Consider the following 15386-nt stretch of genomic DNA (forward strand, 5'->3'; position numbering starts at 1 on the left):
AAATCGGATACTTAATTTGTATTTGTCTTGTATTTGTTCACTGTTTTTGATACTAATACTGGATACCAGTCTCAGAATAACTCTTCTAAATGAACAAAGTAACTTTAAAAAGATAGTATTTATTCTTCACTTATTACATTTGTTTAAAAAGGGGAGGTGCTTGGTTTTGATTTTTCTCAAAAACAGTAAGTCCACACATAACTTAAGGACCTCTTACTAAGATTTCAATAAATATGCTCTTAACTTTTACTGAATTTTTTAAAGATATAGAACATAAAGGTATTCAGATACCAATGGGACTATTATGACTTTCTTTGTGAAATGTGCTTCACAAAAAGGACGGATATCATAGTATTTGTATTATTCTGTTTTTAAAAAAAATTACTAAAGCCAAGCACAGAGGCTCACACCTGTAATCCTAGCTAATCAAGAGGCTGAGATCTGAGGATCATGGTTCAAAGCCAGCCTCAACACCAAAGTCTGTGAGATTCTTATCTCCAATTAATCACCAGAGAGCCAGAAGTGTCACTGTGCCTCAAGGGGTAGGATGGTAGCCTTTGAGCTGAAGAGCTCAGGGACAATGCCCAGGCCCAGAGTTCAAGTCCCGCAAATGACCAAAAAAGTGACTAAAGCTAAGAGAGATTTTAAAGTTTATTGAGAAAGAAAGAGGAAAGGAATTTGAGGAATAACTATTACCTACTTCAGATACTTCCCCCAGGTATATTAGACCTCATTTCCCAGGACTCATTAAATTAAGTCCTTAATTTAAAATAGGCACTGCCTAGCACAAGTATAGAGTGACCAGGCAAAACTGCAAAGGGAAAACAGAAAGACTAGGAACTATACTCTTCAGTTCTGAAGAGGGTACATTTCAGAGTCAGACACACTGTCTTTTGGTTTCCATCTAGGAAACAGAAATGCCATTGCAAAGCAATGACCATGGAAAGAACCCACAGCTCCCAGAAATCCTCAAGAACCAGAGAGGGATCTAGAGCAGTAGTGGTGGTAGGGAAAGATCATTACCAGGAAGATAAAGAGGCCATCGCTGAGGACTTGGTTGGAGAACCAGCCCACTCACTAGTACTACCTGGATCCTCCCATGGTGGCCAACTCTAGACCAAAGGCAATGCCCTACCCTGCCAAGGCCCAGAAGAGATTCAGTCCCTTTGGTAGGCTAGAATAAATGTTTAGATAAATCAAACTCTCCATATAAAGCTGCTTTCTGAAAAGACATATGGAATTTGCCCCGGTCCCAGGAAGATGCAGATACTGAAGTCTTAGGAAGCTTCTGTAAACCAGTACCTACTCATCTTTTTGCTTTTGGGGCCAGTAATGATCCCAGAGAACACCATTCAGGACTGAAACTAGAGACCTTACTTGTTAAAGAGGAATAAAGTAACGGGCAAAATGTCCCTTTAGGGGATTGAACATTACTAAGGGAGAAAGTATTATAAAATAGCTCATAGCGATATTAATTTCCTTTTGATTTTATTTTTGAAGTAAAATGAGGGATATTTGTGTTCTATAATTTTTCCCTTTCCCCGATTTGAAAGACAGTGGTCCAAACCACCTTACTCAACTGAAGACTGTCTGGCCAAAATAGAAGGAAGGGAGAAGAGGAGAGGAAAAGGAGGAGGGGGGCAGGGAGAAAACTGGGGATTGAACCCAAGGCCTTGCACAAGGTAGGCAACCACTATACCTCTTGAGGCATCCCAAGCTCAAGAAGTTATTTCTTCCTGGCTTTCACTTTAGAAAAGTTTAACTGAAATGGGTAGGGGATACCTCTGTTATAGGGAAGAAGAAAAAATTGACATTGCTTTAAAGGAGAAAGAATTTGCAAAGGGTTGTTCCACTATAATATTTTTAAGTAGAAAAGAAGTTAAATCCTATCATGATTAGGATAAAGGCATATCTGAAGTTCCAAGAAGTAGTACAAGATTCTATTTGAATCCCTTATAACTCCCTAAGAATACCACATAAAAGAAGCTAACCTTTAGCTCAAAGATTCTGGGCCCAAATAAGAGTATATTCATTTGCTTTCAGGGATCATCTGAATTTACTAGTCACCATAATGCCAGTGATCCACTTAAGCTCAGAAAAAGCTTTGTTGAATGCCCCCACACACAATGAAACCACTCTGCCATATAATGTGTGACTGTTGTTCTTGATGTACTGTTATCTCTCATCTCTGTTGTTGGCTCTTGGTTATCTCATATTGTTACAGTATCTTACCTTGTTATCTGATATACTGCATATATGTTTATTTGTTTATTTGAAATAGGATAGAGAAGGGGGGGAACAAGATGAGGGGTGGGGGAGGGAAATGGGGACCAAGACATGGGAAGTGGTAGCAATGATTGTTAAGTAATGCACCTTCTATCAGGCAAATGTAATGGAATCCTTCTATTAATTACAATAAAAATATATTTTTAGGGACCGGGAGTTTGGCCTAGTGGTTAAAGTGCTTGCCTAGCATGCATGAAGACCCGGGTTCGATTCCTCGGTACCACATACATAGAAAAAAGCCGGAAGTGGTGCTGAGGCTCAAGTGGTAGAGCTCTAGCCTTGAGAAAGTCAAGGACAGTGCTCAGGCCCTGAGCTCAAGCCCAGGACTGGCAAAAATATATATATATATACATATATATATATATATTTTTTTTTTAAAGAAAATGCTCTCCGGATCTTTATATAAGATAACATGTCAGTGACAGATGGAAGAAATGCTGCCCTCAACCTAATAACCGATACTGATGTTACAAGGAGGGGTATTACGATCTTAAATTGTTCCTTAAAAGAATAAGAGCTGAGGGCTCATGCCTGTAATCCTACACTCTCAGGAGGCTGAGATTGGAGGATCTCTGTTCAAGGCCAGCCTAGGAATAAAAGTCTGGGAGATTCTTATCTCTGATTAATCACTAAAAAACTGTAAGTAAAAGATGTGGCTCAAGTGGTAGAATGCTAGCTTCGATCACAAAAGCTCAATGATAGTGTCCAAGTCCTAAGTTCAAGCCCCAGTACTGCTCCCCAACCTCAAAGACAACATAATAATGTGACATTTCATCATATTCTGTCACACTAAATGCGAATGTGATTGGTAATGGTGTAGATAAAAAGGTTTGCGGAGAGGACTATAAAACAGAAAACAAAATAAATACGGCAATTGTATATTGTATCTGCATCTGAATTGTAACTTTAATTCCATATAAAGAACTAAAAATCTGAGCAGTTCAGTGACGAATGATATTTATAAAATAAAAATGTTTCACAATGTGCAATGAACCCCCAGTGATGATTACAAAATGAAGTACTGTGCTCCTAAGGTTTACCACTCTGCATCACCAATGGCTTTTGCAAATACATAGTCTCTCCCTCCAAAGCACATAACACCATCTTTCAAATAGAATTTCCATTTGTTCTTGCTTCGATGAATCTGAGGAGGGGAGAAAAATAATCTACATTAATTACGTTTTAAGGAATGATTTATATTTCTTTTGAAATAATAGATGGGATTATTCTGACCCTAAATGTAAGTTCTTTAAAAGACTTCCTCAAGATTGAGTTCATATAACTCAGATACTATTTTAGGAACTGGAGATAACATTAGTTATATAGAATCATCTCTCAGTATGAGCCCATCAAAGAGGAGGAGGATTTGTTCCACAGCACCTGAAGATGCCAAAAATCTGTGGATGCTCAAGTCTCTCATATTATAATATGACATGACTCTATTTGCCTATAATCTGTGTATATCATACTATAATTTTAAATAATTTAATATAAATCCTCTTATGCAGTAATTATACTATACTATTTAGGAAATAATGACAAGATAAAGAGTCTGTATATGAGCTCCATACAGTAGCTCATGCCTATAATCCCAGATACTCAGGAGGCTGAGATCTGAGGATCATAGTTCAAAGCCACCCCAGATAGGAAAGCTTGTGAGACTCTTTATCTCTGATAAACTACTCAGAAAAAACAGAAGTGGTGTTGTGACTCAAGTGGTAGAGCACTAGCCGTGAGTAGAGACAGCTCAGGGATACAGCCCAGTCCCAGAGTTCAAGCACCAGGACTGGCAAAAAAAAGTCTGTATAGGTTCATTGAAGATGTAACTTTTTATATTTTTATCCATAATTGGTTGAATCCATAGAAGAAATATCAAATACAGACATACATACAGAGGGCCAACTATATATGTTTTACTGCATGTGTATGTATGTATATATGTATGTATGTGTATAATGTATTTATGCAAAAACAAAAAATGTAAACTCTTTAAAAGTGGCAGACACTTTTCCCTAAACAGAAAACAGAAACCTAATAAGTCATAGAGAATATTAGGAGTTGATGAATGCAATGAAAGAAGTAGAGCAGGAATGGAAGATCACAAATATGAAGGTGCTACTTGAGCAAAGGCTCGAGAATGTAAAGGATAACCCTGCATAGGAATTGCCTCAAGAGCATTCCAGGCAAAGGGAACAGAAGGGAAGGTCTTGAGAAAGGGAATGCCTAGACTGCTCAAAAACAAGAGTCCTGTATATCTGCAAGTGAATAAACACATAGCTACTATGATCAGAAATGGAAAAGTTGGGTGTCATTGAAGAAGAAAGTCATAAAATATATATATCACTGAGCAAAGCAAGAAGATACATGTTAAAAATCTGTTACATATTGCTGTTTCTCAGATTCAATGCATCAACATAGACACAGACAAAATAAGAATAGGAAATCCTATTGCTTTCCGAGGAAAAGAATCAAAATCATTGCTACTTCAGAGTAAGCTGCAAATGACTATTTAAAAGCTAGGCACAGGTAGCTCATGTCTGTAATCTCAGGAGGCTGAGATCTAAGGATCATGGCTCAAAGCCAACTTAATCTTGTCTCTGATTAACCACCAAGAAGCTGAAAATGGAGCTGTGACTCAAGTGGTACAGCACTAGCTTTGAGCAAAAATGCCCCAGGACTGGCACACATGTGCATACACACAAAAGCCTTAGAAATATATGATCTGAGGGGCAAGGAGCATGACCTAACGGTAGAGTACCTGGTATGCACGAAGCCCTGGGTTCGATTCCTCAGTACCACATACACAGAAAAAGCTGGAAATGGTGCTGTGGCTCAAGTGGTAGAACATTAGCCTTGAGAAAGCCTGAGGACAGTTTCAACCTTTCATAATGATAAAGATGCAAATTGTGTTTTTATGATACTCTTATTAGTAAAGCCATAGAAAAACGTTATTTTCAAATACTCAAGTGGAAATATATACACCTTCTTAAGAGATCACAATGACTACTTCAACATACATTTGTCTTATCAACCTTATTATCCCATTTCTGAGAACTTATATCAATATCTGCATACACATTGAATGTCTTATGTACGTGGCAATTCAAGCCAAAAAGACTGCTTCAGTATATCAAATATTCATCAACACGGGCTAGTTAAATAAACTTTAAGTATCATACAATGAGATATTATACATTTATTAAAATATTACTACAACACTAGAGCGATTCATGTTGAGTGAGACAAGTCAAAACCAAAGGAACAAAAGGCGCATGGTATCCTTAATATGTGGCTATTAGATCCAAACAGTACAAGAGCAAGGACTCAATATTTGCATACCCAATGCTATGGACATGGTACTGGAAATATAAACACAACTACATAGATATAAAAATTTATGATTCTATAGACATAATGTTTTATTATATAGATTAATATGTATCTATGACATACAAACCCTCAGCCTAATTTTAATTATGTTCTAAAATCTAAGTGCCAGTGATTGTATATAGAGATTCCCTTCTTAAATACTTGTTTGTTAAATATGTCATTTGAAATATGATGTAAAAATCAATGTTAAGATCGGCGGAAGATGGCGGCAGGACAGTGTGAGGGGTTCTGAGATCCTGCCAAGATACAAGTTCTGGCAGCGTAGGGGACAGTTCTTTACCAAAAATTGATCCTAAGTAAGCTTTAGCACCACAGAGATCTCAGGCTGAGAGGAAAAAGTACAAATACCTGTGCAAGAAGACAGCGTGGAGCCACACCAGCCACGGGGACAAAGCTCTTCTGAATCTGAGCAGCAGCACAGACCTGCCGGCTGCAGACAGAGCCACACAGAGCCTGCGCGAGCCCAGAGCCAACACCCAGCCATGCACGGACCTGCCAGCTTCACAGAACTGGACAATCCAGCAATTTGTGAGTAGCCCCAAGGAGAAGTTTCCACTTCTGCTCAAGGAACCGCAATGGGAGAGAGCCCCTCCCCCATAAGCTAAGAGCAGCGGCCATCTTGACTGCTAGCAAAGACCTGGCGGTGGTGCTGGCAGCACCATCATTCTAATGGGCAAAGGATTTCCCAGAGATCCCTCAGCCGGAAATCCGGTTCCAGCGCTGCTGAAGTCCATCCCCCTGCGCTGCCGCAGACCTGGTAAACAAAGTCGCCTGTAACTCTTTCAGCTTCATTTTCCTAATCAAGCAATCTGATCCGAAAAACCACAAAGCCAAATCACAAAAGAAAAAGACTTTGTGAAGTGTTTGGATCCCAAATTTAGTGGAGACACAAGTTTTCTATCCTGTCCCCCCCCACCGCCAAAAAACAGAAAAACTAAAGAATACCCTTTTTTTGTTGTTCTTCTACCACTTTTCATTTGCATTTTTAGGTGTTCCTATTTTCTCTTTGCCATTTTACCTACACCTTTTATTTAATGTTATGATTCATTCCTTTTTTTTCTCCTCTCTTTTCCTGCATGCCTTCTGTCACCATGATCATTCCTAGAAACATAGTGACAGCTCTGGGTACAGTCTGAATAAAAATGATATCTATATTGATATACTCACCTGATTTTTAATCTCCTGGTTCTCAACCCAAGTATCTCTTGGGTAAGAACTCACAACAGTGAAGAATCTCCCCCCCCCACCTTTTTATTTTTGGTGCGTTTTATTTTGTTTTGCTTTGTAGTTGTTGTTTCTTTTTTGTTTTGTTTCTTTTTTCTTTTTAAAATTTTTATCATTGAAATCTCCTATATCTACCTCCCTCTTTTCTCTATATAATTTTCTTATTACTCCTCTTATTTTCATAAGTTTTATCTAAGTTCTTCTAAATTTTGAACTCAAATATTGTACCCATCTATCACCTTTGATCAGTTATCCTTACACTACACCTTTTCTTCATTACTATAATAATCTTACACTCCTGCATTATTCTTTTCCTACATACCCTGTTGTCTTTCATATTATTTTTCTATCTCTGGTCCTCTGTTCATCCTTCAACTCTTATAATGCATGGATCTACATTTGATGGTTGTTGAGCAATGTTGTGTATCTAGGTGATCAATTATACTCTAGGTCCAGAGGGACTTAAATACAATAGAGATTGGATTGAGGGGCTTATTGTTTTGGTCATAAATTGGTCATCAGTGATGGTATTAGATTTGTATGTAAGTGCACAAAAAGAGAGAGTGATATTACCAATCTAAAAGAGCGAACATCTATTGTCAGCCAACTAAAAAGGTCTAGGTTACTTATATCTGAAAAATTATAATCTTGTTTAGTATTAATCTTGCTCCCAGTTTCAAATGGGCACAACAAGAAACTCAAGAAAAATATCAAATCAAGGAGTAGCATCTCCCACCCAACATAAACAGGCAATGGAACAGTCAGTGGCAAATCTAGAGGAGAGCCTTCCAAGTGCTCTACAAATGCAACTGATAAACATCATTAATGAAAAATGTGAAAATATAAAGAAAGAGATAAGGGAGGAAGCCACAGCTAAACAAGAAGAAACCATAAACAAGGTGATATGTAAAAAAGGGGAAGCCATAAAGGAGGCCATAATAAAGGTTTTTCAAAGAAAAATGGATGAATTCATAGAATTCACAAACAAAAAGGTGACCGAACTCCAACAAATGTCCAAAGAGAATAAAGCTACTGAGCTAACCACTCAAATGGAAATCAAGGAGCTAAAGAAATCCATACATGATCTAAAAGAACAGATGCAAGGCATTAAAAATGAGCAATTAGAAGCAAGGGAGATGAAGAATAAAGGAGAAAGCTTTGATAGCAGGTTAGACAATGCAGAAGAGACAATTTCCAGGGTTGAAGATAACTTAGTTGTTCTAGAGAAAGAACAGAAAATGAGTCAATTCAAATCTAGGAAATATGAGAAAACACTACAGGAGGTCTAAGATACAATTAGGAAGCCTAATTTAAGGCTAATTGGTATTGAGGAGGGTCTGGAGAAAGAGGTCAATGGTATTGGAAATATACTTCAGGGAATAATCTCAGAGAATTTCCCAAATATCCAGAAGGGCAGGCCCATCCAGATACAAGAAGCTTTTAGAAGCCCAAACAGACCTGACCAAAAAGGACATCTCACCTCCACATTATAACCCGAACTGGATCAATAGAGACTAAAGAAAGGATCCTAAAGGCAGCCAGGGTGAAGAGAACAATGACCTATAAAGGCAAACCAATCATAATAACCCCAGATTTCTCAGCAGAGACCATGCAAGCAAGAAGAGATTGGAAGGATATATGTCATGCCCTGAAGTCAAATAACTACCAACCAAGAATACTGTACCCAGCAAAGCTCTCATTCATAACTGAGGGAACAATAAAAACATTCCATTCCAGGGAAAAGCTGCAACATTATGAAGCAACCAAACCAACATTACAGAAAATTCTCAAAGATGTTCTACACATAGAAAACCAACACAAATGTAATAAAGAGAAAGACATGGCACCTAAAACTCATAACATCTAAGTACCACAAAAACTATCAAGACACAGGCCCTAATGAAAGCTTGTAAAAATGGCAGGAACTAATAGATATTTCTCAATCCTGACTCTCAATATTAATGGACTTAACTCTCCAATTAAATGACATAGATTATCTACTTGAATCAAAAAGCAAGATCCATCGTTCTGCTGTCTTCAAGAGACACATCTTACCCAAAAAAACATTTTTTGAAAGTGAGAGGTTGGAATAAACTCTATCAAGCTAACGGTCCCCATAAACAAGCTGGAGTTGCCATGTTCATATCAGATAAAATAGACTTCAAACTAAAATTAGTGAGAAAAGACAAAGAAGGTTACCACATACTATTAACGGATCTTTCCTCAAGGAGGACATAACCATCATAAATATCTACACACCTAATCCCAGAGCTCTAAACTTCGTCAAGCAAACTTTACTTTCACTGAAACCATACATAGATCGAAACACAGTGATTGTTGGTGACTTTAACACACCACTCTCACCTATGGACAGATCAACAAGGCAAAAACTCAACAGAGAAACCTTAGAATTGAACAACTATATAGACCAACTAGATCTAACAGACATCTGCAGATTATTCCACCCAGAAGCAACACAATATACGTTTTTTTCAGCAGCACATGGAACATTTTCCCAAATAGACCACATTTTAGGCCATAAAACAAACCTGGACAGATTCAGAAACACTGAAATTATTCCCTGCACACTCTCAGACCACAAAGGCATCAAATTGGAAATGAACTCCAATCTCCACCAATGAAAACCCTATAACTTATGGAGATTGAACAATACATTGTTGAATCACCAATGGGTCATCAAAGAGATCAGAACAGAAATCCAACAGTTTGTGAAATTTAACAAAAAGGAGCACACAAAATACCAGCTCCTTTGGGACACGGCAAAGGCAGTACTGAGAGGAAAATTTATAACTCTGAGTGCCTACAATAACAAATTGGAAAAATCACAAACCAACAATTTAATGTGTCATCTTAAGTTCCTAGAAAAAGAGCAACAAACCAACCCTAATTCCACAAGAAGGAAGAAAATAATTAAAATCAAAGCAGAATTAAATGAATTGGAATCCAAAAAAACTATAGAAAGAATCAACAAAACAAGGAGTTGCTTCTTTGAAAGAATTAACAAAATTGACAAACCCTTAGCAAATCTCACCAAAAAAAGAAGGGAGCATACCAAAATAAACAAAATCACAGACAAAAATGGTAATATCACGACAGAAATTAGCAAGATCCACAGCATCATGAGGGAATAATTCTCAAACCTTTACACCAACAAATTTGAGAATCTAGAATAAATGGATGAATTCCTAGCCAATATTAACATAGCCACACTGAACCAAGAAGAACTAACCCAACTAAACAGGCCTATTTCAAGCACTGAAATAGAAATGGCAATAAGAGACCTTCCACCTAAGAAAAGCCCAGGGCCAGAGGGATTCACACCTGAATTCTATAAGGTCTTCAAAGCAGAGCTCAGACCAATATTCCTCAAGCTCTTCAACGAAATTGAAAATGAAGGTTCTTTACCAAACTCATTCTATGAAACCAGTATAGCCCTCATCCCCAAACCAGACAGAGATTCATCAAAGAAAGAGAATTATAAACCTATTTCTTTGATGAACATCGATGCAAAACTTCTCAACAAAATACTGGCCAACCGTCTACAACAACTCATCAAAAAAATTATACACTATGATCAAACAGGATTCATCACAGGGAGGCAAAGCTGGTTCAATATACACAAATCAATTAAATAACTCAACACATCAACAGGAGCAAGGACAAAAATCACATGATTGTCTCAATAGATGCAGAAAAGGCATTTGACAAGATTCAACATGGCTTTATGTTAATAGCTCTGGAAAAACTAGGAATTCATGGAACATTCCTCAGTATAACAAAGGCTGTGTATGACAAACCCACAGCTAGCATTACACTTAATAGTGAAAAGCTAAAACCATTCCCTCTAAAATCAAGAATGAGACAAGGATGCCCACTCTCTCCATTCCTCATTAACATAGTATTAGAATTCCTAGACAGAGCAATAAGGCAAGAATCAAGCATAAAGCGGATCCAAATAGGGAAAGAGGAAGTAAAACTTTCCCTCTTTGCAGATGACATGATTCTGTATTTAAAGAATCCTATAGACTCCACTCCCAAGCTCCTTGAGGTGACTCAAAACTTTGGAAGAGTAGCAGGGTATAAATTAACTCTCAAAAATCAACTGCCTTCCTCTATGCCAACAGTGAGAGGAATGAGGCAATAATCAGGAAAGCAACTCCTTTCACAATAGCCTCAAAGAAAATAAAGTACCTAGGAATTAGCTTAACTAAGAATGTAAAGGACCTTTTTGATGAAAACTTTAAAACCCTGAAAAAGGAAATTAAAGCAGAACTAAGGAAATGAAAAAACCTCCCATGTTCCTGGATTGGAAGAATCAACATCGTGAAAATGACAATCTTGCCAAGGGCTATCTACAAATTCAACACAATACCCATCAATATCCCAATGTCATTCTTTAAAGAAATAGAAGAGGCAATCCAAAATTTCATATGGAATAATAAAAGACCCTGTATAACAAAAACACTTCTTAGCAGAAAAAACAGCGCTGGAGGAATTTCAATACCAAACTTTAGACTCTATTACAGAGCTATAATTATCAAAACAGCTTGGTACTGGCACAAGAACAGGCCTGAAGCCCAGTGGAATAGAACTGAGGACCCAGATATTAAACCAAAGACCTATGGCCACCTAATCTTTGACAAGGGAGCCAAAAAAATAGAATGGAAGAAAGACAGCCTCTTCAACAAGTGATGCTGGCAGAACTGGCTAAGCACCTGCAGAAAACTAAAGTTGGATCCTTTTTTGTCACCCTGCACTAGAATTAACTCCAAATGGATCCTCAGGAAGACCTAGAGGTAAAAGCTGACACAATGAAAACTTTACAAGAAGGAATAGGAGATACACTAGGCCTCCTTGGCACAGGTAGAAACTTTCTTAATAAGAACCAAGAATCACAACAAATCAGAGAAAGGCTGGATAAGTGGGACTGCATTAAACTGCTGAGCTTTTGTATGGCAAAGGACATAGCTAGTAAATTAATTAGGAAGCCTACAGAATGGGAGAATATCTTCACTAACCACACAGACAAAGGCCTCATATCTAAAATATATCAACAGCTCAAAAAATTGAATCACTCCAAAACTAATCTCCAAAGTAACAACCATCCCATTAACAGATGGGCCAAAGATTTAAAGAGAATCTTCTCTGAAGAAGAAATAAAAATGGCCTATAGACTCATGAAGAAATGCTCAACATCTCTGGTCATAAAAGAAATGCAAATCAAAACAACTCTGAGATTCCACCCCACTCCCGTTAGAATGGCCAGGATAAAGAAAACTAATAACAGATGCTGGAGGGGATGTGGCCAGAAGGGATCATTACTACACTGTTGGTGGGAGTGCAAACTCGTTCAACCACTATGGAAAGCAGTATGGCAGTGCCTCAAAAGGCTAAACATAGAACTCCCCTATGACCCAGCAATTCCACTACTTGGCATTTACCCAATAGTCCAGAAACAAGGACATACTAAATCCACTAGCACAACGATGTTCATTGCAGCACTATTTACCATAGCAAAGATATGGAACCAACCCAGATGTCCCTCACTTGAGTGGATCAACAAGATGTGGTATTTGTACACAATGAAATTCTATGCTGCTGTCAGAAAGAATGACATTGCCCCATTTGTTAGGAAATGGAAAGACTTAGAAAAAATCATATTAAGTGAAGTAACCCAGACTCAAAGCAACATAGGCTCAATGGTTTCCCTCATTTGTCAAAATCAGTAGAAACCCTGGGCTCTCCTAGCAGAGATTTGCAATAGAGCAAAACCTAGATACATAAGGCCATACAGTATGATGCTAAATGAAAGGACCTCTAGAATATAGAAACAAAAGCCACATAATGAGTGATTGTTGTACTTAATATTTCTTTTGCTGTCCCTTGGTTATCTCATATTGTTACAGTATCTCACTTTGTTATGTGATTTATTGGATATATTTGGTTATTTGAAATTGGATAGGGAAGGGGGGAAAACAAGATGAGGAGTGGGGTTGTGGGGAGGGAAATGGGGACCAAGACATGAGAAAGGGTATCAATGTATGTGAAGTAATGCACCTTTTATTTGGCAAATATAATGTAACCCTTCTATTAATTACAATAAAAATATATGAAAAAAATCAATGTTAAAAAGTTCTTTTTTTAAAAATAAAAAAGTAACCAGAGGGGCTGGGAATTTGGCCTAGTGGTAGAGTGCTTGCCTAGCATGCACAAAGACCCGGGTTCGATTCCTCAGTACCCCACATACATAGCAAAAAGCTGGAAGTGGTGCTGAGACTCAAGTGGTAGAGCTCTAGCCTTGAGAAAGTCCAAGGACTGGGCTGATGCCCTGTGCTCAAGCCCAGGACTGGCAAAAAAAAAATTAACCAAAGCCATAAGGGGCTGGGAACATGGCTCAAGCAGGTAAGTGCCTGCCTACCAATTGAGAAGCCTTGAGTTAAATCTCCAGTACTACCAAAATCAATAATAAGTGAATAATATATCCCATTTTCAAACAACAAAGGGACGAAGGATATAAATTGAATGATCTCTATTAAGGATGTAAGGTCCTGGAAATAGATACTAAGATCTGTAAATTAAGTGTGGAAGGTGGGGAAATTAGAAACATGGTAGTTTTCCATTTTCACCATTATTTATCTCTCTCTTTTGATGTTTCTTTATTTCTCATTCGCGTATCTGTAGCAATGAAAAGGGATACATAAAATAAACAAGTGAAGAAAGCTAAAAAATATTACTACAACATATCTGAAAGGGATGGTGATTATAAAAAAGATGGCAAATGGCAAAATACTGTGTGGCAGTATGGTCTATACATCCTTTATTCTTATTCTTTTATTTTTTTGTCCAATGTGGGGCTTGAACTCTGGGCCTGGGTGCTGTCCCTGAGCTCTTCAGCTCAAAGCTACCACCTGAACCCTTGAGCCACAGTACCACTGTGGCTTTCCGGTGGTTAATTGGAGATAAGTGTCTCACCGGTTTTTGTGCTCGAGCTGGCTTTGATCTGCAATCCTCAGATCTCAGACTCCTGAGTAACTAGGATTATAGGCGTGAGCCACTGACACCTGACTTATACAATCTTTTAGACTTGTACTTGAATAAAGTAACTGTGCAAATGCATTTACAAATCAATTTAACTAGTTACTTACACTCAAGACAGTAATAGACAAGAAGCAGGATGCACAGATAGTAAGTCAAAAACAGACTATACCATATGCCAACATTGTATAATGCACAGACACAGACAAAGCAATTGATTGTTGTACTTGCATTAAAAGGACAAACTTGGAAGCAAGTTTTCTAAATTGTCAGATGAAGACATTGTCTATTCTGGTGGCTTCAAGTTCCACTTATATATAAACAGTGTCCTACTCTAAACAGAACATTCTTGTCTCTTGTAGAAGGTTTCATTGTACCACTAGTTTTTCCCTTGAATATCCTAATTACTTCAGTCTTTACATAAATCTTTGCTATTTTCAAGGCCTGTAAAATAACATGTCCATACAATTAATGCATTATGTGTAGACCAATGTGTAGAACAGTGCTTTCATTTAGACCTTTGTTTTTTATTAGACATATTCATATCTTCAAAGTGTCCCCTCAAGTATTAATTTACTAATTTTATAAAATGAATTCTACCTGCTCACCAAAACAAAATAAAATACACCATTTTTACAAAATCAGATGAAAATATGTCCACACAAAAATGTGTGCATTAATGTTTATTGAAACATTTCATGTATTAACCAAAAAGTACAAATGAGACTCAAGACACATTCCAAATACAGCAGAAGCAGGAAGTCGCTCTTCCTCTTTTAACTCTCTCACCTAAGAGAATTCTGTGAGAATTCTGTGGGCTGTTTTTTTTTTTTAACAAAATCTGCTATTTCAAATTTAAGTAAATAAGCAAATCATTTGGGGGTCTTTTTAAAATGTACATTCTGATCCAGGAAAAATAATGCTACTGGCCTTAAAATACAACAACTCTTCTCATTTGTGTTTGTTTCCATCTAATACTAGTCTAACTGAATCAACTAATGGCATAAACTGGGAAATTTTCCCTTTATAAAAACCACTGTAATAGCATTTCCCATTCTACTTTGACCTTTCAGACACATTCTCTTAGCTACTATCTTATGACTTCATCACTCCCTCTTAAAATAATTTCAATGCCTCTCTAATGCTCTGGTTCCTATTAATATTTTAATACTATTCTTTAAATAGTCACTAATTAGAGTACTCTCCAACAACTAGATGTAACACTATACAAGCAATATTGCTTTTATTTACTCCACAAGGTTATTATAAGAAGCAAAGGAAAAACTATGAAGGGATAAAAAGAAACCACTGAAAAATGCAAAGCCCATGTAATTAATTACAAGCTTTCTTTCACAGTGCAACAGTGGATACTAAATACATAATGTTCCAGAAAATTCTTTATGCAACTTTAAGGAATATAGATATAATAA

General features: G+C 37.3%; 1 protein-coding gene across 1 annotated transcript in view; it reads right to left on the bottom strand.

Moving 5' to 3' along the window:
* Positions 1–3166: 3166 nt before the first annotated feature.
* Positions 3167–15386, bottom strand: part of Gtf2a1l (general transcription factor IIA subunit 1 like) — a 58342-nt gene continuing 46122 nt past the window's right edge. Inside the window, exon 9 of the mRNA XM_090336974.1 lies at positions 3167–3430. Within this exon, the coding sequence (XP_090193100.1) occupies positions 3323–3430 (108 nt within the window). The 3' untranslated portion in view covers positions 3167–3322. The remainder of the gene's footprint in view (positions 3431–15386) is intronic.

The sequence above is a fragment of the Megascapheus bottae genome, chromosome 7 (assembly GCF_031878675.1).
Source record: "Megascapheus bottae isolate mThoBot1 chromosome 7, mThoBot2.hap1, whole genome shotgun sequence".
NCBI classification, from domain to species: domain Eukaryota; kingdom Metazoa; phylum Chordata; class Mammalia; order Rodentia; family Geomyidae; genus Megascapheus; species Megascapheus bottae.